The 23810-nt window shown below is 38.8% G+C and overlaps 1 protein-coding gene across 3 annotated transcripts in view; it reads right to left on the bottom strand.

The window, feature by feature from the left end:
- The window catches only part of TTC6 (tetratricopeptide repeat domain 6), a 201418-nt gene that overhangs the window by 24657 nt on the left and 152951 nt on the right, over window positions 1-23810 (bottom strand). For all 3 annotated transcript variants that reach the window (XM_060175452.1, XM_060175454.1, XM_060175453.1), the window contains exons 15-25: window positions 21957-22093; window positions 20351-20520; window positions 18446-18566; window positions 15518-15668; window positions 13506-13588; window positions 11052-11128; window positions 10688-10848; window positions 7583-7717; window positions 4546-4695; window positions 2604-2744; window positions 893-1006 (exon numbers count right to left, since the gene is read on the bottom strand). In XM_060175452.1, coding sequence (XP_060031435.1) covers window positions 893-1006; window positions 2604-2744; window positions 4546-4695; window positions 7583-7717; window positions 10688-10848; window positions 11052-11128; window positions 13506-13588; window positions 15518-15668; window positions 18446-18566; window positions 20351-20520; window positions 21957-22093 — 1440 coding nt within the window. The remainder of the gene's footprint in view (window positions 1-892; window positions 1007-2603; window positions 2745-4545; window positions 4696-7582; window positions 7718-10687; window positions 10849-11051; window positions 11129-13505; window positions 13589-15517; window positions 15669-18445; window positions 18567-20350; window positions 20521-21956; window positions 22094-23810) is intronic.

Raw genomic sequence — 23810 nt, 5'->3', positions numbered from 1 at the left:
ATGTGTCATTGACTACGAGAATGGAAACTAACAGAAAGGGAGAAGCACATGGTTATCAGAGAAAGAAGCAAGAGGATGAGATAGAGCCTAAAACTGAGAAACCTTCCAGCCCCTGTGGAAAATAGTAAGGGGATTTTTTTTTCAGTAAGTAAATAAATAATAATAGACCTGCCCTTTGGTCCAGCATTTCCTCTCCTAGAGCTATAACTGAAGAGCACAATTTGGAAAGGTAGGTGCATACCTATGTTCAGTGCAGGGATATGTATAATGGTCATGATTTGGGAACAAGCCAAGTGTCCGAGAATTGATGAGTGGACAAAGAAGATGCGGTGTACATGCATTCTGAAATACTAGTCGGCTTTTAGAAAAGATGAAATCTGGCCTTTTGCTATGTTTGAAATGGTTCTTTGGTTTCCCATGTGCCGGGCTGAGCTTCGCGGGCGGGAGACAGAGACGACCAGGGACTCATGGCTGAGTGGTATGCAGCTCAGTCTTTATTCATGTGGAACGCGGCGCAATCTAAGCTATCTCTAATCACAGTCCTGTCCTTATATATCCTGAGGTGGAAGAGTCAGGTCTGAAAAGGGATGTACGTAGGATAGGGGGTGGGGAGAAGGAAAAAGCACGAACCAATGAGGATTAAACCAGTGCCCTGGAGGCAGGGGGGTGTTTAGTCAACAGTGGCTATGCAAATAGAATACAGTGTTAAGCAGGGGGAATCAAACCAATGAAACAGAAGGGGTCTTAGAAGCAGAAGCCAGAAGCAGACCAACACTCATGGTTAATGTATGTATTTCCAGAGATATTTGGTTACAAAATTATAACGGAAATAAGGAACGACACATGCTTTAAATAAATTTTAGTATGTTATTCACAAAAACGGGCATCTTACCATGTGACATTCATTTATCTTGGTGTAACAAATCGCTCTGTTGTAAAATGCTATGGAACTGTTTTTGTCCATATTGACAGCTATAGTTAAATCTCTAATTGCCAGTTGATATGTCTAAAAAAGGAAAAAAAAAAAACAACACACTAGGTGAGCAAGTTTAGTCATAATGGACTGAACTTTAAATTTAAAATAAACTTTTGATTGTGTTTGAGTTTTCAGAGCATTTATTTAACTATTCTATCATCTCTGAAGTTAAGGCAATCAAGCTAGTTTTTTCAGAGTTTATTAAGATCTCATGGTGAGAATAACTATTTCCTCAACACATAAACAACATCTATTTGGATGATTATCTTATTGCCAATGTTAATATACATCAAGGAGAAAATTAGGCTTGCAGGTAAAGAAGTAAACCACATTTATCAGAAAACATTCTCCAGAGCTTGCTGGCTTCTGTCACTTACCATGTCATGTTACATAATTGCCTGTGTTCTTCCCACACTCTCTTTCATTTCCTCTTTGATGTTTCTGATGCCTATATCACCTACTTCTAGACAGTAATTTTTGTGGAATTAACACATAATGCAAGGCTTTGCTTGTGTTTTAAGATAATATTTGCAAAATTGTTTTGTATGGAATAATAGAAAGGAAGATCAGAAAAGTAGGGGTGGGAGAAGCCAGGAAACACAAATGACCCCATGAATGATTAGATATATTAGCAGTGTTTATATCCTTTGGTTCAATAATTTCTGGTCAGGTAAAATTATAAGGTCAAGCAATTATTTTGTTCTTAGTATGACTAATAGTATTTAGAATAATAAAACAGTGGGGGGGAATAACCCAGATACTCAACAATAAAGTGATTCAAACTCAACTGTAACTCAACTATAGCAAAATATTAGGCAGTCAGAAAAAACATGATACAATTTTTACATAGAAAAATGTTGAGCAGAGGTAGATAGCATAATGGTTATGCAAAAAGACATTTGTACCTGAGGCTCCAAAGTCCCAGGTTCAGTCCCTTGCACCACCATAAACCAGAGCTGAGCAGTGCTCTGGTTAAAAAAAAAAAAAGTTAAAGCTTTTCCTGACAACCCAGTATTATGCTGTCATTAAAAGACAAAAAAACAAAAACAAAAAAACCCCACAAAACAAAAGCAAAGCGTTCACCAGGAGCAGTAGATTTTTACAAGCATAAAGCCCCAGTGAAGTTTTGGTGGCAAAAAAATAAGGGAGGGTGGCATCTTTAGAGATTTACTAAGAAACTGGGTATACCACAAATTATGTCAGTAATATAATCCCAATTTTTGAAAAAAATACACTATGTATTGTTGAAAAAATGGCAATGCAAAATGTAAGTACACCAGGACACTCCCAGGAATAATTGACCTGATGGTGACATAAAGTCACTCCAGCTTCTTTATTATCTGTATTTTCCAAATTCCTTTCCACAAAAACACACTACTTCCTTAACAAACATCAATTACAAGTCCTATTTTTAACTGAATGTCTTTAATCAACCCCTAAACATTTGTGAACTGAAATCCCGTACTGTGTACTGTGTAAAAATGTCATCAAATGTTCCACATAGTTCTGCCTGCGTAAAACAGTGATGCTTCTTTCTCAGACAAACGAAGGAAGTGACTTTCTACTTGGCATCCGAGCATCGACCTACTACAAAACTTGGGTCCAACAAGCAGGAGACCCAGCCTACCCTGTTGTAGTATTTCAGGACTCCTCTGTAGATATAGGCACGGACACTCTTAGGATAGATTTTAATCGCCTCATTACAATTCAAGATCGCTTTAGAATATCTGCCTTTTAGACCATAGAAGGCTGCTCGACTTAAATATGCCTGTTCAGAGAAAGGAGAAGGAATCAGGAAAGGATGTTTCTGTAAAGACATCAATTCTACCAAGATCGAGGTATTTTAATAAACTGACACTACCCAAAGATGGCACCAAGTGTATAGCATATTACTACTGTCCTAGAAAAAAAATTTAACACACAGTATAATTGAAAGTACAGAACAATGAACATTTGTACACCTATCATATCTAGATTCAGTATCTTTGAACACTCTGTAGTATCTCCTGTTCTATTTTTTTCTTTCCAAACTACTTGAAAGTAAGGCATAGGGTGTCGGGCAGTAGCGCAGCGGCTTAAGCGCACGTGGCCCAAAGCACAAGGGCCTGCGTTAAGGATCCCGGTTTGAGCCCCTGGTCCCCACCTGCAGGGGAGTCGCTTCACAGGCGGTGAAGCAGGTCTGCAGGTGTCTATCTTTCTTTCTCCTCTCTGTCTTCCCCTCCTCTCTCCATTTCTCTCTGTCCTATTTAACAATGACAACAATAATAACTACAACAATAAAACAAGGGCAACAAAAGGGAATAAATAAATAAAATAAATATTTAAAAATAAGTAAATATAATGGGAAACTGGGGAATGTTATGCATGTACAAACTATTGTATTTACTGTTGAATGTAAAACATTAATTCCCCAATAAAGAAATTAAAAAAAAAAAGAAATTAAGGTTACATTTAGTAGAACACAGGATGTGCATGTATGACGCTCACAGCTTGATTCCCAGCCCTGCATACATAGCAGGGGAGCTGGGGTACTCTGACCACTCTCACCCCCAATGTGAATCTCTTTTTCTCATAATAAAATAAGTCTTTTAATAGAATAAATAAATAAGTAAATAAAAGTTAAAAAAAGAAATTACAGTATAGACATCCTCATACTTCACCCAAGCCTTCTAGTGTGCATCTACTGTGAAAAAAAATCATTTCCTGCATAGCCTTATTGCCGCTATATATCTATGATATTTAATGAGACTTCTCTAAAGTCGTCTGATATTTTCTCCATGTTCAAATTTCCCAGACTTTTCAAATTAGAATTCAATCAAACTTCACCTCTTGAATTTTGTATTGTCTCTCTGGCCTCTTAAGAGATAGGGATCAGTGGCCAAGGAGGTAGGACCCTCAAGCATGAGGTCCCACAACTGTTGGGGAGTAATGCATGGGCCAGATTGTGCATATTCTGGCTCTCTCTCTCCATCTTTCATTAATGATTAAATCTTGAAAAATAAGTAAATAAAAAGGTATGAATCAATATTGCAGTAAAATGGCAAATAAATAAATTTAATAACAACATACAAAACTATAAATATTTATGGATATATTAGAATATTCATGATAGTTATAAGCATCACAGCACAAAAAAGCATGTATATCCTGGTTGAAAATATTTTTAATTCAAGAAGAAATACAGATCTGTAGATTAAGAAAACAAAGCTGAGAAGTTGTAGTAATTTTCTGCTGTTAGTAACAGTGCTTCCTAAGGAATTTACACTTGTAGGGCCTGGGTGGTGGTTTACACCTTAGAGCATATATGTTACAATGCTCAAGGACCCAAGTTCAAGTCCCCAGTCCCCAAGTGGAAGGGGGGAACTTCATGAGAGGTAGAGCAGTGCTTGTGGTGTCATTCTCTTTCTCTCTTCTCTCTCTCTCTCTTTCTCTCTCTCCCTCTTTCTCTTTCCCACCTTTCTCTTTCCCCTCAAGTTCTCTCCAATAAATAAACAAAGTTTAAACATTTTTTAAATAAGTTAATCATTTTAACACACACTTCAAAATTCCAAGATTGTTCATTTGAATACCTGGTAATGATTTGGATTAATGGTAATTGCACGATTAAAATCCAGGATTGAGGTATGTTTGCGAAGTTTGACTTTACAGAGTCCACGTTGATAAAACCCTTCAGCAAAATTAGGATTTGCTTTCACAGCTTTTGTGAAAGTATCAAGAGCCTAGAAAAAGCATATCATTGAAGAAGCAAATCATTTCGTGAGTAGAATATATCCTTTTGATGTTTGTATAAATTATAATATATAACTACTGTTGATAATTTTTACTTTTTGTCATTTAAAGTATATTTATCCTGGTCCAGGGAGATAACATAATTATTATGCCAAATATTTCCATGTCTAAGACTCTGAGGTCCCAGGTTCAATTCTAGCACTATGATAAATCAGAGCTGAGCAGTACTCTGGTTAAAAATAAAACTAATAAAATAATAATGACACTAGCAAGATTTCTTCCAGTGAATCTTTTGCATGAAGCAAAAAGTAATAATTATGAACAAGTCAGGTTGGTCATATTTTTACAGATCCCTTACTCCCTGACTCATGTCTGTATTATCCATATCCACAAAAATGCCATAGCAACACACCACATGACTGGTTTCATTTCAGTTGCTTTTCCTTATGTTATGTTTCACCAATTACATCATAATCAGTACATTTACAGAGCATGAAAGTCCAAGAACTATAGCAGACACAGTTATGAAATTTCAGAACAATGGGACTGTAAAACTTTCCCTAACATTACAAACAAAGATGAATTTATTTTCTGGTTGCTCCAAAGCACTGAAAACAGAACAAAATTGTAGTTGACCTTATATTTATTAGAAATTCTCAGTAGGACAGTCAATCAGTTATAGCTCTTATTCAAGTTTGATGAAAGTTTCAGACACTGTCCACCCCTATGAACAAGAGTTGGAATGACGAGACTTATGGAATATCCAACAGTAGCCATTGGAAATCAATTATTCTACATATTTACTGACAATTTTTGAAGTTGAGAATTGTGTGAAATAGCCAGACTGTATAAGTATGTAATAATTGGGTCAACTTCCTACCCTATGACCCTGCAATCCCTCTCCTGGGGAAATAGCCTAAGGAGCCAAACACAACCATCCAAAAAGTTCTGTGTACACCTATGTTCATAGTAGCACAGTTTGTGATAGCCAAAACCTGGAAGCAACCTAGGTGTCCAACAATGGGTGAGTGGCTAAGTAAGTCGTGGTCTATATACATATTGAAATACTACTCAGCTATTAAAAACAATGAAATCACCTTCTTTACCCAATCTTGAATCTTAATCACTTTAAGTGAGATAAGCCAGAAACAGAAGGATGAATATGGGATGATCTCACTCACAGGCAGAAGTTGAAAAACAAGATCAGAAGGGAAAACACTAAGCAGAACCTGGACTGGAGTTGGTGTTTTGCACCAAAGTAAAAGACTCTGGGGTGGGTGGGGCAGAGAGTATAGGTACAAAAAGGATGGCAGACGACCTAGTGGGGGGTGTATTGTTATGTGGAAAACTGAGAAATGTTATGCATGTACAAACTGTCGAATGTAAAATATTAATCCCGCAATAAAGACATTTTAAAAGGCTGGGGTGGGGGGAGGGTTCAGGTCCTGGAACATGATGGCAGAGGAGGACCAAGAGGGGGTTGTATTTTTATGTGGAAAACTGGGAAATGTGACACATGTAAAAATTACTGTATTTTACTGTTGACTATAAATCATTAATCCTCCAATAAAGAAATTTTAAAATAATAATAACAATTGGGTCAACTTGTTTGAAATCTGGCCATCTTGAAGTCCAGTTTCAATCTGATCTGCATTGTTCAGTTGTAGTGACAGAAGTCAGCAAGTGACCTCACCACCTTCGATCTATTCGACACCACAGTGTAGCACACAACTTAAAGTATAATGTAATCAATAAATTCATATGAGTGGGATAAAATTATTTTGCCATGAACTTTTTTAATGCAGCACCATGGAATAAACCCAGAACAGAAATGTGCAATACTTCTGAGTGTCCTCCCTGGTCTAATTTTTTTTTTCTGAGAGAGATAGGGGATATGGAAACACAGAAGAAAGTGGGGGCTAGGCACTGGGTTAAGCACATGTAGCACTAAGCACAAAAACCCACTGGGACCTGAGTTCAAGCCCCCCACCTACAGTGGGGATGCTTCATAAGCAGTGAAGCAGGTATGCAGGTGTCTCTTTCTCTCCTCAATTTCTCTCTGTTCTATCCAATAAAAACAGAAAAATAAAATAAAATAAAATGGCTACCAGGAGCGGTAGATTCATAGTGCAGGCAGTGAACCCCAGCAATAACACTCATGGCAAAAAAAAGGGGGGAGGAGGAGATGGAGAAGGAGAAGGAGGAGGAGGAGGAGGAGTAGAAGGAGGAGGAGGAGGAGAAGAAGAAGAAGAAGAAGAAGAAGAGGAGGAGGAGGAGGAGGAGGAGGAGGAAGGGGGAGAGGAAGAAGGAGAAGGAGAGGAGGAGGAGGAGGAGGAGGAGGAAGGGGGAGAGGAAGAAGGAGAAGGAGAGGAAGAAGAAGGAGGAGGAGGAGGAGAAAGAGGAGGAGGAGGAGAAGAAGAAGAAGGAGAAGGAGAAGGAGAAGGAGAAGGAGAAGGAGAAGGAGAAGGAGAAGGAGGAGGAGAAGAGGCCACAACACCTGTTCATTATCCATGGATCTCCCCTACTGCCATCCATGGTGCTGTTATGTGGTTCAGGGGCTCAAACCCAGGTTCTCAGTCACAACAGGCAGATACCATATCAGGTGAGCCATCTCCTGGTCATAATTCCTTGCATACAGACTTATGGTTTTAGAGAGGAACACATTTTAGTCTTCAGAACTATGTTGGCAAATGAGCCTCATATAAAATGTGCTGATTAAAATACCACTAGTGCTGTAGGGGACAGACCAACTGTAATAAGGTAAGTTTTACAGGACACTTTGGCCGAGTTATTTGTTGGATAGGTAGCCCTTCAGAAAGAGAACTTAACACAAGAAATCACTTTCTAAAATCACAAATAGCCTACACTTCAAAATACCATGTGTGCATTGCCGTCCTCCAAGTAGCAAAGACCCATGTGGTACAAACAGTCCGATGAGGCAGCAACGGCGTTTGGTCCTTTGTCAGAGTGAGAAAAGACATCCAATGCCTTTTTAAACATTTTCAGAGCTTCCTGTAATGATATATTTAAAGAGAGAGAGGAATAAATATTTCTTTCCATAATTCATCTAACATGATTGACTTCAACGATTTTTTTAAAATTCTTGATTTAATTTCTTTATTACTGGACAGAGACAGAGAAATTGAGCGAGGAGGGAGAGCGAGAAAGAGGGATATCTGCCTCTCAGCTTCACCATTCGTGAAGCTTCCCCCTGCAGGTGGAGACCAGGGAGCTCGAACCCAGTTCTTTATGCACTGCATAGAGTGTGTACTCTACCAGGTGCACCACTGCCTCAGTCTTCAATGTTTAAAGGACTGTTACCAGAGCTGGTAAGATAAAAAAATCTTATCAGTACACATCATAAAGAGGCTGGGGGTGAAAACAGGGGAGGGAGTAGCAGGGAAGATCCACAGCCCCATCCTCCACACTGGTACTGAAGTGTGTGGGCTTCTAGAACTGACTTCTAGATTCTACAAGATAATTTATTGTGTTCTTAAGTCGGATGTATATTTGTGAACTAGCTCATGACAAATTTCCTATTAATTTTCCTGCAGGCAATACTGGGCTGATAACAGATAATAAAAGATCTTCAGTAAAAATATCAGATGTCATTTTTAATCAACCTTCGTGGTGTGTGTGCGTGTGTGCACGTGTGTGTGTGTGTGTGTGTGTGTGTGTGTGTGTGTGCGTGTGCACACGCTTCAGGGCTTCACCACTCTGAGCTGACAATCTCAAGTAAAGAGTAAGACAGAAACAGAGGTAGAAAGACAAAGAAAAAAAGAATGGTATCACAGCATAACAGCTTCTCCTAGAGACCTGGCTCCAACCTGGATTATGCACTTGACAGAGCAGGTTAATTTGTTAGCCCTTCAGCTATTTTCTTTCTGAGGTTTCTCCTGGCACCCCAATATAAACTAGCACCAGAAATCACCATTTATTAGAAACAACTACTCATAAGTATCCAACTGTTTAGATTTAATCTAAACAGAAATACTAATACTTGTGACTTAAGTACTGTTCTTATCTATAGTATAGTGCTAAAGAAAATAATGAGACTTAGGAATGGGGAGATGGTTGAGGTAGTGCAGTGGGTACACAGTATTTGCTGGGGGAGGTCCAAAGTTGATAGAGAAAGGAAGGAAACAAGGAAGGAAAGAAGGTAAGGAGGTAGGTAGGAAGGAAGGGAGGAAGGAAGGAAAAAGGAAGGAAGGAAGGAAGGAAAAAAAGGAAGGAAGGAAAAATGATAAAAGGAAGGAAGGAAGGAAGGAATGATTAAGTGCTCTTTGTGCCTCCCCCCTTGCTTATTTCCTCACATGTTCACAGCCCACCTCAATACCCATCCTCTGTCCTCACTATCAGGAAATGCCTCATTATAAAAAATAAATGCTGGAGTCCGGGCAGCGGCGTGCCTGGTTAAGCGTGCACTTTACCAAGCTCAAGAACCCAGATCTGAGCCCCCACTCCCAACTGTGGGAGAGCGGGGGACACTTCACAAGAGGTGAAGCAGGTCTGCGAGTGTCTCTCTTTCTCTCCCTCTATCCCCCCATCCTCTCACAATTTCTCTGTCCTAACAAAAATTAGAAGAAAAAAAAATGAATAGGAAAAGACAGCCTCCTGGAGCAGTAGATTCATAGTGCTGGCACCGAGCCCCAGAAAAACAGATACATAAATAAATGCCTTACCTTCTCAATTTTCTACCTTTCATCACTGGCTGATGGTAATGCCAGTGATTGAAGACGATCTCTGAGCTTCAGGCATGAAGGTGTTTTCCATAACCATTAAGCTATCTCCCCAGCCCTCCTTCCTCCCCTCCCACCCAATATATTTCTTTTATAAAAAAAAAATGTATTTATTCCATCTTGTTGCCCGTGTTTACTGTGTAGTTACTATTGTTGTCATCGTCGTTGTTGGATAGGACAGAGAGAAATGGAGAGAAGAGGGAAAGACAGAGAGGGGGAGAGAAAGATAGACACCTGCAGACCTGCTTCACCGCCTGTGAAGCGACTCCCCTGCAGGTGGGGAGCCGGGGGCTCGAACCGGGATCCTTACTCCGGTCCCTGCGCTTTGTGCCACATGCGCTTCCACCATTTTCATTTGTTCCTCTGGCCTCTGCTTCTTCTCCTTTTTAGAATTAACTGTTAAAGCTGTGCTCTTCACGCCATCTCCATTTGTCCCTCCTGAGCATGACCTGCTATTTTCTTTTCTCTTTGAATCTCAGACCTATCACTGTCTCCTTGAGCAGATACAGCCCGGCTGCATCCCACGTGAGGTAAGAGGAAGACATTTTCACCCTCTTCTGCTTTCTCCTCTAGCTGATGCCACACCTCTTGCTCCCTTTTACGCTCACAAGTCTCCTCACCAAGCTCTGTAAGGACTTGCAGGTAAAGCATATTCCCATGCTGAAAATAGTACTGAGGAGGTCCTGTAGATAACAGTTTGGGGGAGGAGCCAGGCGGTAGCACACAGGTTACAATGCATGATGACACGGGTTCAAGACCCCAGTCCTCACCAGCAGGGGGAGGAGGCTTCGTGAATGGTGAAACTTGAGTTTTTGACTAAAAAGCGATCTGACAATACCAATTATTGTAGAAGAATTGAACAAACAGGAAAACTCACACACTGCAGTTGGGAACATTAAAAAAAAAAAAAAATGGTACCATCCTAAGGAACAATGTGTCACTTTCTTGAAAGTTAAACATTCACATGCCAGCAATTCCACAATTCCACTCCTATGAATACATCCTGGAAAGCCAACCCCCACATGTTAGTAGAAGTCATTAAAGTAAGTATATTTATTAAGTATATTTATAACATACTATATTTATAACTTGAAAGAGGAAAAATAAAAATAAATGACCTAAATGTTAATTAACAGAAGAATCAATAAATAGATGGTATGATTTAGTTTGGACTAGAAATATTTAAGCATTTGTTCCAGGCACATTATAAAGGGCTTACTAAATCTAACTCAAGACTTGTCACCTTGTTCTTCTTGGCTTTCATCAAGGCTTTGGCTAACATAGTATACATGGCCATATCTGGGCGACGTAGAGTGAACCCATCTAAGACCTGAATGGCCTTGTCATGGTTTTCACAAAATGAATAGATTAGTGCTTGCTGGATAGGACTCAACTCAATGATACCTAAAAGAAAGGGAAAGTTCATCAATATCTCTGCCAAGTATCTTGAATTTAAAGCACAGTAATTCTGAGGAAGTCAGACAATTCAACTAACTTTAACTTTCAAGTGAACCCTCCATGTTAAGTCTACTTCACTACTGCAAATTATTAACAATTCAAAGCAGTCTTTGCTCTTTAAGGTAGAACTTCCCATTGGGTATGTTTACCTTTGTTCATTTCTGCTACTTGGTAAATAGTGAACTTTGCAAGATCGTAACATTTCATCACAAGAAGATATTTTCCTCTGAAAAACATAATAGCTTTTAAATTCTTAACAGTTAAAATTACTTTTCTAAAATAGTTCCTTGTAACCAGTTACTTAAAATGTCACATTATGACTCATACAATTGCAAAAAAAAATATTTTACTTTATTTTAATGAGTGAGAGAGTTACAGAAAGAAAGACCAGAGCACTGCTCAGCTCTGGATTGTGGTGGTGCTGGAAATTGAACCTGAGACCTTAGAGCCTCAGCCTCAGACATGAAAGTGTTTTGCAGAACTATTATGCTGTCTCCCCAGCCTAATCACAAATTTCATACTTATCTGTGTGAAAAGAAAACACTGAATGTTATACACATCTTGCACAGTCTAAATACAAAAATTAGCTATGAGATGAGAAGACAATAAAGTAGAAAATGAAAAGCTAGAAGCCAGATACTCAAATCTCGTTGTAATTTATCATTTAAAATGCCGTACTCCATTGCTGAGAAGTTATTAAACGATAAGCAGCGTTCAAGGGACATAGATGGTAGAAAGTAATGTGTATAAATTGCTAGAATGTGGTCTAAGAGTTAAAAAGCCAATGGGTGCCTTTGTCAAAAGTACTGTCACTGTCCACTTCCCTTTAAGTCCACATCCTGATTAGAAATTATATTTTGTAGTAAGACCTCAAAACATGAAATGGGTCACTTAACAGAAAGTCCAACTATGTTTGAAATACAAATCAAGTCTCTTTTTCTCTCCCACCAGATTACTGAGGCATATGGTTCGCACCTCTATGAGTACAATCAAGCCACTACTCAAAATATATCCCCTTAGTTTTGCACAAACGATGTGATAGTTATATCAACAGGAACCTAGACAAACTGTTCAGGCTAAACAGTAAACAGCTGTGTTCTTGATGCAACCAGAGCAAGTAAAAAAACTAGGTTATCTTATATTTTAAAGTGGTTTCTTTGTGGGTGTGGGGGGGGGAGGGTAAATGGTTTACAGTTTAGTCTTTAACACATAGGCACAGCCTCTCATCTCCGCTTGACTGGTGTCTAGGAGACATGCCAGGACTCCAATGTCCTTCATCCTGTATCTATCCCTCCTTTCCCAGGCCAAGTTTTACCTCATGCCCTCTCTTCTGTTCTCTGTTCTTAAGTTCTGCCTCCTAATGAGATAATTTTATATTGGTCTTTCTCTTTCTGGCTAGTCTCATTCAACATGATACCTTCAAGATCTGTCCATGATTTTGAAATGGAGATAACCTTATAATTTTTTAATATTTATTTATTTTTCCCTTTTTGTTGCCCCTTTTTATTGTTGTTGTAGTTATTGTTGTCGTCATTGTTATTGATGTCATCGTTGTTAGGACAGAGAGAAATGGAGACAGGAGGGGAAGACAGAGAGGAAGAGAGAACAATAGACACCTGCAGACCTGCTTCACTCCCTATGAAGCAACTCCCCTGCAGGTGGCCGGGATCCTTACTCTGGTCCTTGCACTTCGCGCTACATGTGCTTAACCCACTGCACTACCACCCAATTCCCTAACCTTATAATTTTTAACTATTGCATAATATTTCATTGTGTGTATCTCCCACACAACTTTCTTAGTCATTCATCTGTCGTTGGGCATATGGGTTTTTTCCAAGTTTGGGCTATTACAAACTTGCTGCTATGAACATTTATTTCCAGATAAAATATCTAGGAGAGGGATTACTGGGTTGTAAGGCAGATCCATTTCTAGAATTCTGATGAATCTGCAGACTGTTTTTCACAGGAATAATCCAATTTGCATTACCACCAGAAACGTACAAGAGTCTCTTTTCCCTCTCATAGCCTCTCCAACAGTTGGTGTTTCTGTCTTCTCTAATGTGTGACATTCCCACAGGTGTACAGAGGTATCTCACTGTTGTTTTGATTTGCATTTCCCTGATCACCAGTGACTATGAGCATGTTTACATGTATGGTAGATCTTTAGACAGAAGGACGTATTTAATCTGACTTGCTGGTTGGGAGATGGCCTCAAAAATGTAGAGGCTACAAGGATCAAAAGTCAATCTAGTATTACTACAGCAATTTCCCACCAGCTAAGTTATCCCAAGAAGAATTCTATTTTTTTAAAACTTTTTAAATTTTTATTTATTACCTTTTGCTGCCCTTGTAGTTTTATTGTTGTGGTTACTGTCGTTGTTGGATAGGACAGAGAGAAATGGAGAGAGGAGGGGAAGACAGAGAGGGGGAGAGAAAAACACCTGCAGACCTGCTTCACCACCTGTGAAATGACTCCCCTGCAGGTGGGGAGCCGGGGGCTCGAGCCAGGATCCTTAACGCCAGTCCTTGTGCTTCACACCACCTGCGCTTTACCCGCCGCGCTACAGCCCGATTCCCAGAAAATTCTATTTCTACACTTGTACCTTATTATATACAATTGAATCTCATCTGGCTGAAGGTGAATAGCACGAGATAATTCTCTTACGGCCTTTGTGAAATGATGTAACTGTTGAGAAATAAGCAGAAACTTGTAAGAACTCTGCCTGCTTGCCTCTGATGTCCTCTCCCTCCCCTTCAATACAGAAAGTTTGCAGGAACATCTCACCATACATAATGTTTAAAAGAATAATCAAAGCAACGGGGACACAGATTTTTAAAATCTCTCATCAATAATTTTGAAAGATGTTATACCTGTACACAAATACACAATTTTATATAAATGTGATTGTATCATATATTCATTCTGGTTTCCATTTCTTGTCTAGCTGTTCTATTTTTCTCTCTTAATTGTAACACTAGTGGGGATGCAAATTGGTCCAACCCCTGTTGGAAAACAGTCTAGAAACATTTCAAAACACTAGACATGGGCCTAACCTATGACCTAAAACTATGACATAATATTTGGCTCACCAAATCTAACCATATTATTAAATTAGCAGACAAAAAAAGAGCAAAATAAAAGGTAAAATGTAATTCTACTTAAATATAAAGAAAGAAAAACAAGCTTACACGACAATTAAGAGGCTCTCAGTGTTTGCAAAATTTTACATTTATTCTGAGCATGAAGGGAAGTTACTGAATATTTGGGGCCAAAGAAGTGAGATAATCTGATGGAATCACCACAGTTGTGTTGAAAAAGGAGTTGGGAGGCAGGACTGGCAGGTGGCTAAGTCAGTAGAGAGCCCGTGTTACCATGACTGAGGACCTGGGTTTGAGTTCCAGACACTCCATGAGAACACCTGGACCTGCAGGGGAGAAGTATCAGGAGGGGTGGAGTGGTGCTACAGGTGTTTCTCCTTCTCTGTCCTTCTCTGCCTCTCCCTCTCCCTCTCTGTCTTCCACAGTCTACTGTAGCTAAAGAAAAAGAATGGCTACCGGAAGTGGAAGTAGAGTCATGTAGACGCTGAGCACAGCAATAATCCTGGTGGAAAAACATTAAATTTTAAAAAAGAAAAGAAAAGAAAAAGGAGTAAAAGGCAGAATCACTAAAAATAGAAGCCTGCTGCAAAATAATCCTCATAAGAAATTTCTAATAGTGTCCCAGGTAGATGAGTTAGTAATGAATTATTAGGAAAGGGTCGCTGTTGAAAAGGTAGACAATAGTATTTCTCTAGAAAGTCTGATTTGGTTAGAGGCAACAACTTTCACTATCTGTTGTATTGTTTGGATCTGTCACACTGAGGATATATTAAATTTCTTTTTTTTTATTTAAATGACCTGAAAAATTCAAACAAAATTGAAGGAAAAATATCAATGACTAGTTTCCCATGATGACCACAAACACTTCTGCAAACCTACTCTCTCTCTCTCTGTCTCTCTCTCTCTCCTTCTCTCTCTCTCTCCTTCTCTATCTCTATCTCTCTCACACACAGGCACATATACACACACACTTTCTTTTTGAATTGGTAATCAATTATTTATAGTACAATTGTTGGCAGCTGGGCACAATTTCCCATCTTGCCATGATAGGTGTCTGCAAAGCTTTTCTGCTATTTGTAAGGTAAGTCAGAAAGAGAAGGATGAATATGGGATGATCTCACTCATGAGCAGAACTTCAGAAACAAGAACAGGAAGGGAAATGCATTGTAAAACTTGCACTGGTTGGGTGCACTGCACCAAAGCAAAAGACTGATGAAAAGGACAGGGAGAGGGATGTGGTAAGGAGGGGGTAAATAGATAAATAAATAAATAAATATGTACCCCTCATAAACAGGGGTTTTGATGTGTGCACTTAACTAGGTCTGCCACCAAATGGAAGGTTTTTAAATGTGCATTTATAGCTAGCTTAAACCACTTAATATGTATTGCTTAGAAGTGCATTAGCCTCTGTGATTAACTGACAACAGTTATGCTTCTGTATTATTCAGACTATACTAAACAAGTATCTAGAAGATTAAAGATTTATCAAAAATCAATGTTTTCAGACTGTAAATACCTTAAAATAGGCTTCAGCTCGACACATGTAGCTTTGAACAGATAAAGGATCAATTTTAATAGCCTCTGAAAAATGCCAAGCAGCTTCAACATACTTATCCAGATGCAACATATATGTGAGGCCAATATTTATATAAGCTAAAATAATGGTTCTTTAAAAAAATGTGAGAAAGTAAAATCTTGTTAGATACTTTATTATAACTGTTCCCCAATTACAAATGTATTAAAGTATATAAAACAAATTGTTGTTGATATTTTAGTAAAGCACAGTAAATGTTTTCTCTCTCTTGGATTCAAACAATTTTCAATGTAGAAATGACCTTCAAAAGTACATCGTTTGATACCTCTACTTCAAAATAAGAAAAGTACACTCTTTATTTCATAGGAGATTCTTTGCTTAAAAGACACCAAGACATCAAAGTTTCTACTGCCCATTTGCTGCTGAAACTTCCTGATCCAGATTTAAAAAAAAAAAAAAAAAAAGTGGTCAGGGGTAGATAGCATAATGTTTATGCAAAGAGACTCCCATGCCTGAGGCTAAAGTCCCAGGTTCAGTCCCCTGCACCACCATAAGCCAGAGCTGAGCAGTGCTCTGGTAAAAAAAAGAAGAAAGCTTTCAAGGGAGGGGAGGGGATACAGAACTCTGGTGGGGTGGTGGAAATTGTGTGGAATTGTACCCCTTTTATGCTATGGTCTTGTTAGTATTTTTTTTATTTTATAAATAAATTAGTAAAAAAGAAGGGCTACAAAAGGAGAGGGGTCTTGGGTCTTGGTCATTGACCTTGAGTTTAGCCTGGGTTTTTGGGCCCAGAGACCCTCGGGAAATCTATCCCTGGAGTCTTTTTGTTTACTTTGCAAGTCTAATAAAGAACAAATTTAGAGGGAGTAGGGCTGTAGCGCAGTGGGTTAAGCGCAGGTGGCGCAAAGCACAAGGACCGGCATAAGGATCCCGGTTCGAACCCCGGCTCCCCACCTGCAGGGGAGTCGCTTCACAGGCAGTGCAGCAGGTCTGCAGGTGTCTATCTTTCTCTCCTCCTCTCTGTCTTCCCCTCCCTCTCTCCATTTCTCTCTGTCCTATCCAACAATGACAACAACAATAATAACTACAACAATAAAACAACAAGGGCAACAAAAGGGAATAAATAAATAAAATAAATATAAAAAAACGAATTTAGAAACCATTAAACAAAAAACATTTTTTAAATAATAGCTGGTTGTTTTGTTTTTACCACAGCACTGCCATTTTTGATTTTCCATGGTGTGAGGGAGGGATTGAACCTGGAACCTCTCAGAGCTTCAGGCTTGAGAGTCTTTTTGCATAACCATTATGCTATCTTCCCTGCCCTAATAGGCTAAAAAAATTTTTTTTAAGTATGGTGGTATTTATAGCACTATACCCCATGTTTGTTCTGTTTGTTTGTTAACGAATGAGGAATACATTTATTTATTTTACCAGAGCCCTACTCAGCTCTGATTAATGGGGGATTGAACCTGGGATTTTGTAACCTCAGTCATGAAAACTGTTTGCATAAATACTGTGCTGTTCCCCCAGCCTGCTCCATGCTTGTTGAGAATCAAAATTTAGTTTAGATCAGCTATATAAACAGTGGGCTGACTGGCTTGGAATGGGCATAATAGGTCACTCTTTCCAACACTTTCCATTCTAATGAATGCTTCGTTGGAAAGAAGAGGAATCATTTTTTTTATTATCTTTATTTATTTATTGCTCAGACGGTCAGAAATCAAGAGGAAGGGGGAGGTAGAGAGGGAAAGAAACAGAGAGACACCTGCACCCCTGCTTCACCACTTGGGAAGCAGTCCTCCTACAGGTGGGGACCAGGTAGGGGTTTGAACCCCGGTCCTTGTGTATTGAAACATGTGTGCCACCACCCAGCCCAAAGAAAAGGAATCATTTATTCTGTTTTATCCCTTGATTTTCTGAGTAGTGTGTGTATCTTTCAGCTCTCTCTCCCTGGAACTCACAAATACGTATCTAACAAGGAACTTATGTTTCAGATAGCTAGCTTCTTCATTCTCTTACTTCACATGTATGCATAAGACGAAGTCAGAAGTTCTAAAAAGGCTTCCTCTCACTCGCTTATGTGTTGTCCAAACCAATGATATTGTAAACAAAATACTTTGTCATTATTTTAAAGTTTGATGACATTTTCCCATAAAATTAACTATAGGAAGTTCTAACCTAAGCATTTCTAGACTGCTCCTAATAGGTTATTGGACTTGTTTGTTGCCATTGCTAGGTCTTCATCACTCCAGCTTGGCTTTTTCAGAAAGAAAGAGACAAGAGACAGGCAGGAAATGACACAGCAGCAGCAAAGCTTCCTTCTCTGTGGGGGAGGCCTGGCTTGAACTTGTGTCACATGCATGGCAAAGCAGATGTGCCAAGCACGTTAGGTATTTTGTCAACCGCATTTGTCGCTTTCACTAACTATAGCACTAACTCCTCTCAAAACCATTCAAGTTCTGAAAATTAGCAAGCATATCAAGGACAGGTGTTATTTGATAAATAATCTTACTTTTAGAAGTAGGATTCTGATCTAGGATGACTGTATAATTGGTTTTCTACAAAGTTATTACTGGCCAAGAATAAAAAACAAGTATTTTCCTTAGTTCTTTTTTCCTTTGATTTTCTTTTACTTAACTTTTTTGGTAGTATATTTATTTAGGTAGAGACAGAGAGAAATAAAGAAGGGAGAGGAGTGGTAGAGAGGGAAAGAGACAGAGAGATACCTGCAGCACACTGCTTCACCATTTGTGAAGCTGAAGCTTTCCCCCTGCAGGTGAAGACCGAGTACTTGAACTTGGGTCCTTGCACATTGTAGCATGTGCACTCAACCAGGTGCACCATTGTCTGCCCACCCCACCCATCTTAATTTTCTACAAAAGTGAACTCGGTGAATATGAAACATACCTTTCTAGAGATATAACAGTTTCAAAGTCACAAATTGCCAGCATCCAGAGTTTTAGATCTGTATACAGTATTCCCCGATGTAGAAAACAATAAACATTCTCATAACCATCATTTATGAGAACTAAAAAAAGAAAGAAAGAAAGAAAATATATATTTGATTTAGGAACTGAAACAAACATGGCTGAGTTGTATTTTAGCCTACATACTTTCTGTTGCTTATTGTGCTTTTTTTTTTTTCTTTAGCATTACATCGAAGAGAACATACTTATGATGGATGTACTTACTTGGTAAGTGGAAAGCAGGGTTCACATAAAAGAATCTATCTGCTGATAAGTAGCAATGTGGCTATTATGGGTCACAAACTCACTAGACCTGGAAGAGATCTATGCTAGTCCACTCACTGTACAGATGATGAGATTTAAGGTCCAAAAGGGCTCAGGTAAATTGATTATGGACATGATCCGAATCAGCAGTAGAGATGGGCTTTGTAACGGATCTAGAGACCATCTCAGGCCTTCTCTCATAGTCTCACTGCCATGAGCAGTCCCCTATCACTTGATCCATGTCTTCTAAGCTCTCGAGGCTGTTTTGGGTAAGGAAGAAGTTTTACCTTTTGCCACCAAGTCACAGTTCTCTTAGGGCTACTTCCCTGAGGAGTGATGTATTTGTAAAAGGCTGGTTGGCTCTTAATTTGTAGATCAGGGATGATGGGATGATGGAATTCCAGTAATTTGAGCCAAGACAGTAATAACCACCTTCGGTGGATTGGTCAGTGTCTGGATTTTGCCAAGCAGAATGGACTTGTTTATTCAGCTGGAAATACATTACTAAGTACTTTCTCTTATCTCAGAACTATGATATACCTATTCCCACACCAGGAAAACACTGATACAGGGTCAAGTGAAAATAACCACTTTGTTACTTGTTGTCATCCTCCTTTAATTATTCACAGTCTATTTTTAGCTTTTGAATAATAAAAAGACTCGATTTAAGTATTCCATGGGCCGGGTCTATGATGCAGGACACAAGACACTGTTTTAGCAGACTGATTGGGACAACAGAATAGAAACATTCTCAGAACTCAATACATAGATTTCTTTGAGGCGATCTCTATTTTTTGTCAGAGTTATTCACAGACACGCCAAATGGACAGGCTAGAAACGCGTTTACCTAAACCGTTATTGCTTATACGTGTACATGAATGCACACACTATATAGATACATTGTTATCCATATATCATATAGCACTCCTATATCATCTACACAGTGATCCACTGCGGCAGCAGTTCTCCCACATTAGTATTCCAATCTATGAAAAATGAGTCACTAGACCACAAGTCAAACTCTCACACATGCACAGCTGTCAAGATTAAAAGTTGTACAAATGGAATTTATGTAGTAGTGTGTTGTTTTCGACGGGTTATGTTGTTTTCGCCGGGCTTCACGGGCGGGTAACAGACGACCAGGGATTCATGGTTGAGCTGTAGGCAGTATCTCTTTATTCATGCAGGACGCAGCACAATCTAAGCCGAGCTAAGCTAAACTAAAGGTACAGTACTGTAAAACTCACAATGTTGTCTTTATATATACTTGCCAAGTAAGGTGGAAACAGGATGTGACATAGAGAGGGTGGAGAGAAAAGTGACTGGTGAAAATCAGAGTGTGACAAAGAGGGGGCAGATTAGGCGAGAATCCTATCACTGAACCACAAATGCCCTGGAGGGAGGGTGGAACTTGTTAACAGTGGTTATGTAAATAGAATGAAGTGGTTATGTAAATAGATAGTGTTAAGCAGGGGGGATTTAAACCAAATGAAACAGAAGGGGTCTCATGCATACCAACAGTAGTGTATTGTCTCAACAACAAAAAATAATAACTCCAATATATGTGCAGTTGAAGAAGTACCTGAAACACTATAATCCTGCAGTGCTCTCATAGGGTTAGTCTTCCGAAATATACAAGCTCTGTAGTACAGTGCCAGCCAGTTATTGGGATCGAAGTGAATCACATAAGAAAAGTCTTGAACTGCATCCTTATACAGATGCCGCTTAAAATATGCTCTCCCTCGGTAGGTCCTAAAAAAAAGGAAACAATGATCTTATCATGCACTACACGATGCAGACTTTCTCTCTTTTAGTAGAACTTTACAAAAGAGCTTTGGTGGTTGGTGTGGTGTGGTGTGGTGTGGTGTGGTGTGGTGTGGTGTCAGCCTACAAAAATCTTGTAAACTGGGAGTCGGGCGGTAGCACAGCGGGTTAAGAGCATGTGGTGCAAAGCACAAGGACTGGTGGAAGGATCTGGATTCAAACCCCCAGCTTCCCACCTGCAGGGGAGTCGCTTCACTGGCAGTGAAGCAGGTCTGCAAGTGTCTATCTTTCTCTCCCCCTCTGTCTTCCCCTCCTCTCTCCATTTCTCTCTGTCCTACCCAACAACGACGACATCAATAATAACGACAACAATAAAACAACAAGGACAACAAAAGGGAATAAATAAATATAATTTTTTTAAATTTTTTAAAAAATAAAAAAATATTGTAAACTACTATTAATCATAATTTTTTTTTAAATTAAGGTATTTGAATAATGATTTGTGATTATTTTCAATTGCTTCTCAAGCAAGTTTTGTTATGGTGTTAACAAAAAAGATAATAAAGAATATGGATATTTTAGTAAATAAATTACAGTATGATACACATAATTATTGATATGTACATATTAACTATTAGTCAATTGGTATATGCTTACTAATTTTATTTTCTTACATTTATGAGAGGTGTGTCAGTAAAAAAAAAAAATGTTTATTATATAATGAGTACCCAAAATGTTAATTAGACTTTAAAATATATGTAGAGACCAAGCTTGTTCTCCAGAAAAGTCAAACTGGAGAGACACTACAATGGTCACGCAAAATACTTTCATGCTTGATGCTCTGAGGTCTCCTGTTTAATCTCCAACACCACCATATGTCAAAGCAATTAAAAATAAATAAATAAAAAGGCCTGGGAAGACAGCATAACAGTTATGTAAAAAAGACTTTCATGCCTGAGGCACTCAAAGGTCACAGATTCAATCCCCAGCACCACCGTAAACCAGAGTTCAGTAGTACTATAGCAAAATACATACATACATACATATCTACACCCACACATACATACATACATACATACCAGATAATTCCACCGACATTTTGGAGAAAATGGATGCAGTAAGTAGAGATGTTATAGTTTTCTTTGACACAAAATATAACACCCAAATATCGGACAGTACTTTTTAAACTGACAATATAACTAGTACTTAGGAAACACAAATGACAGAACTCCCATTTGTGCTTTTACAGTTGTTAAATAAAAGTATTTACTACTGTTAGGGTATAAGGAGAGGTTTTCATTCCCTGGCAGCACTGAAAATTGATACATTTTATGGGGCTGTTTGATGTATTTTAGCTAATTTTCTGCACTAAAAATGTATTTCAATTTTTTTTTTTCAAAATTCACATCTAAAACAAATCTCACCTTGCTCGAAGATGTTGGGGGTCTATTTTTAACAAGGCTGTAAAATCTGTCGCGGCTGAAAGCCAGCTCTCATTCTCATAGTGATATATCCCCCGTTTTAACAATGCGTCTGTTCTTTTAGGATCATAAAAAATGCACTGTGTGGAGATGAGGGTTGGGGAAGAGGCACAAAAGTTCACCACATATGAATAAGAAAATGAAAAATATATAATCCTACAACAAATCAAATGGACTACACCCACATTTTCATTTCAGATAACAAAAATAAACTAGTGGTAGGTGACAATATTTTCAGATTTATATTTAAAGACTATGTCCTTGGGAAGATCGTGTATCTTCAAATTCTAAAGGTGCAGGGAAGTTTTTCTGAGAGGAAATCAAAATAGAACATATAAGAAGTCAAAGTGTTTGCCTACTGGCAATTATACCGATAAAACTTCAGAAGCAGGAGTCGGGTGGTGGCGCAGCGGGTTAAGCGCACGTGGCACAAAGCGCAAGAACCAGAGTAAGGATTCCGGTTCGAAGCCCCGGCTCCCCACCTGCATGGGAGTCACTTCACAGGCGGTGAAGCAGGTCTGCAAGTGTCTTTCTCTCCCCCTCTCTGTGTTCCCCTCCTCTCTCCATTTCTCTCTGTTCTAACAATGATGACATCAATAACAACAATAACTACAACAATAAAAACAATGGCAACAAAAGGGAAAATATTTTTTTTTAATTAAAAAATAATAATAATAGGGAGTCGGGCTGTAGCGCAGCGGGTTAAGCGCAGGTGGCACTAAGCTCAAGGACCAGCATCAGGATCCCGGTTCGAGCCCCCGGCTCCCCACCTGCAGGCAGGTCCCTTCACAGGCGGTGAAGCAGGTCTGCAGGTGTCTGTCTTTCTCTCCCTCTCTCTGTCTTCCCCTCCTCTCTCCATTTCTCTCTGTCCTATCCAACAACAACAACATCAATAATAACTACAACAATAAAACAACAAGGGCAACAAAAGGGAATAAATAAATTAAATAAAAAATTTAAAATAATAATAATAATAATAAACTTCAGAAGCACATTGTTCAACCAGAGTGGAGTTACATTTGACTGATCATGGCATTTTGTGCCAATTAAAGGTAACACATTGAGCCGCATTGAGCTTGATTCAATCAATGCAAATAAAGATGAATCTAGCCCCCAAAGTTGGGTAAAGAAATGAATTGGCAAGGCTCATTCATTTCACACTGGCATACAAGTCACAACTTCAACAGACTAATCCACTGCATACTAAGTTGCAGGGCCTCTTTCCTATTAGTGGGAAAATAATTAGTGGGAAAACCAAAAAAAAATATGTTATTTTTAAAACAGGAGAAAAAATGTTAAAGATCTTGAAGCTTGTGTAATCTCAGGGTGTTACATTAGCTCATTTATAAACCTCTGATGTCAGATGGAAGAAATGAACAGAAAAGACAATTGAATAATTTCAATATCTTCAAAAGATATTTTTTGGTCACTTCTGTGTTGGAAGATAACCAAAACTCACAATAGTCTCTTAAATCAAAAGCATGTCAATTAGGTAGCTCACCATAATGGAACACCTATCAGAAGAGATCTATGTATATCTGTCTTCATAGCAGCACAATTTTTGATAGCCAAAAGTTGGAAGCTACCCAGATTTCCAAGGACAAATGAGTGAATTAAGAAAAACTGCGGTATATATACACAATGGAATACTACTCTGCTGTTGAAAATGATCGAGTCATCTCATTCACATCATCCTGTATGGAACTTGAAGACACCATGTTAAGTGAGATAAGCCAGAAAAGAGGACAACTATCAAATGATCTCACTTCTAAGTGGGACTTGATAATAAGGGAAAGG

This window comes from Erinaceus europaeus, chromosome 16 (genome assembly GCF_950295315.1).
Source record: "Erinaceus europaeus chromosome 16, mEriEur2.1, whole genome shotgun sequence".
NCBI classification, from domain to species: Eukaryota; Metazoa; Chordata; class Mammalia; order Eulipotyphla; family Erinaceidae; genus Erinaceus; species Erinaceus europaeus.
Note: the sequence above shows the minus strand (reverse complement) of the source record. Positions and strands in the feature narration are given on the sequence as shown.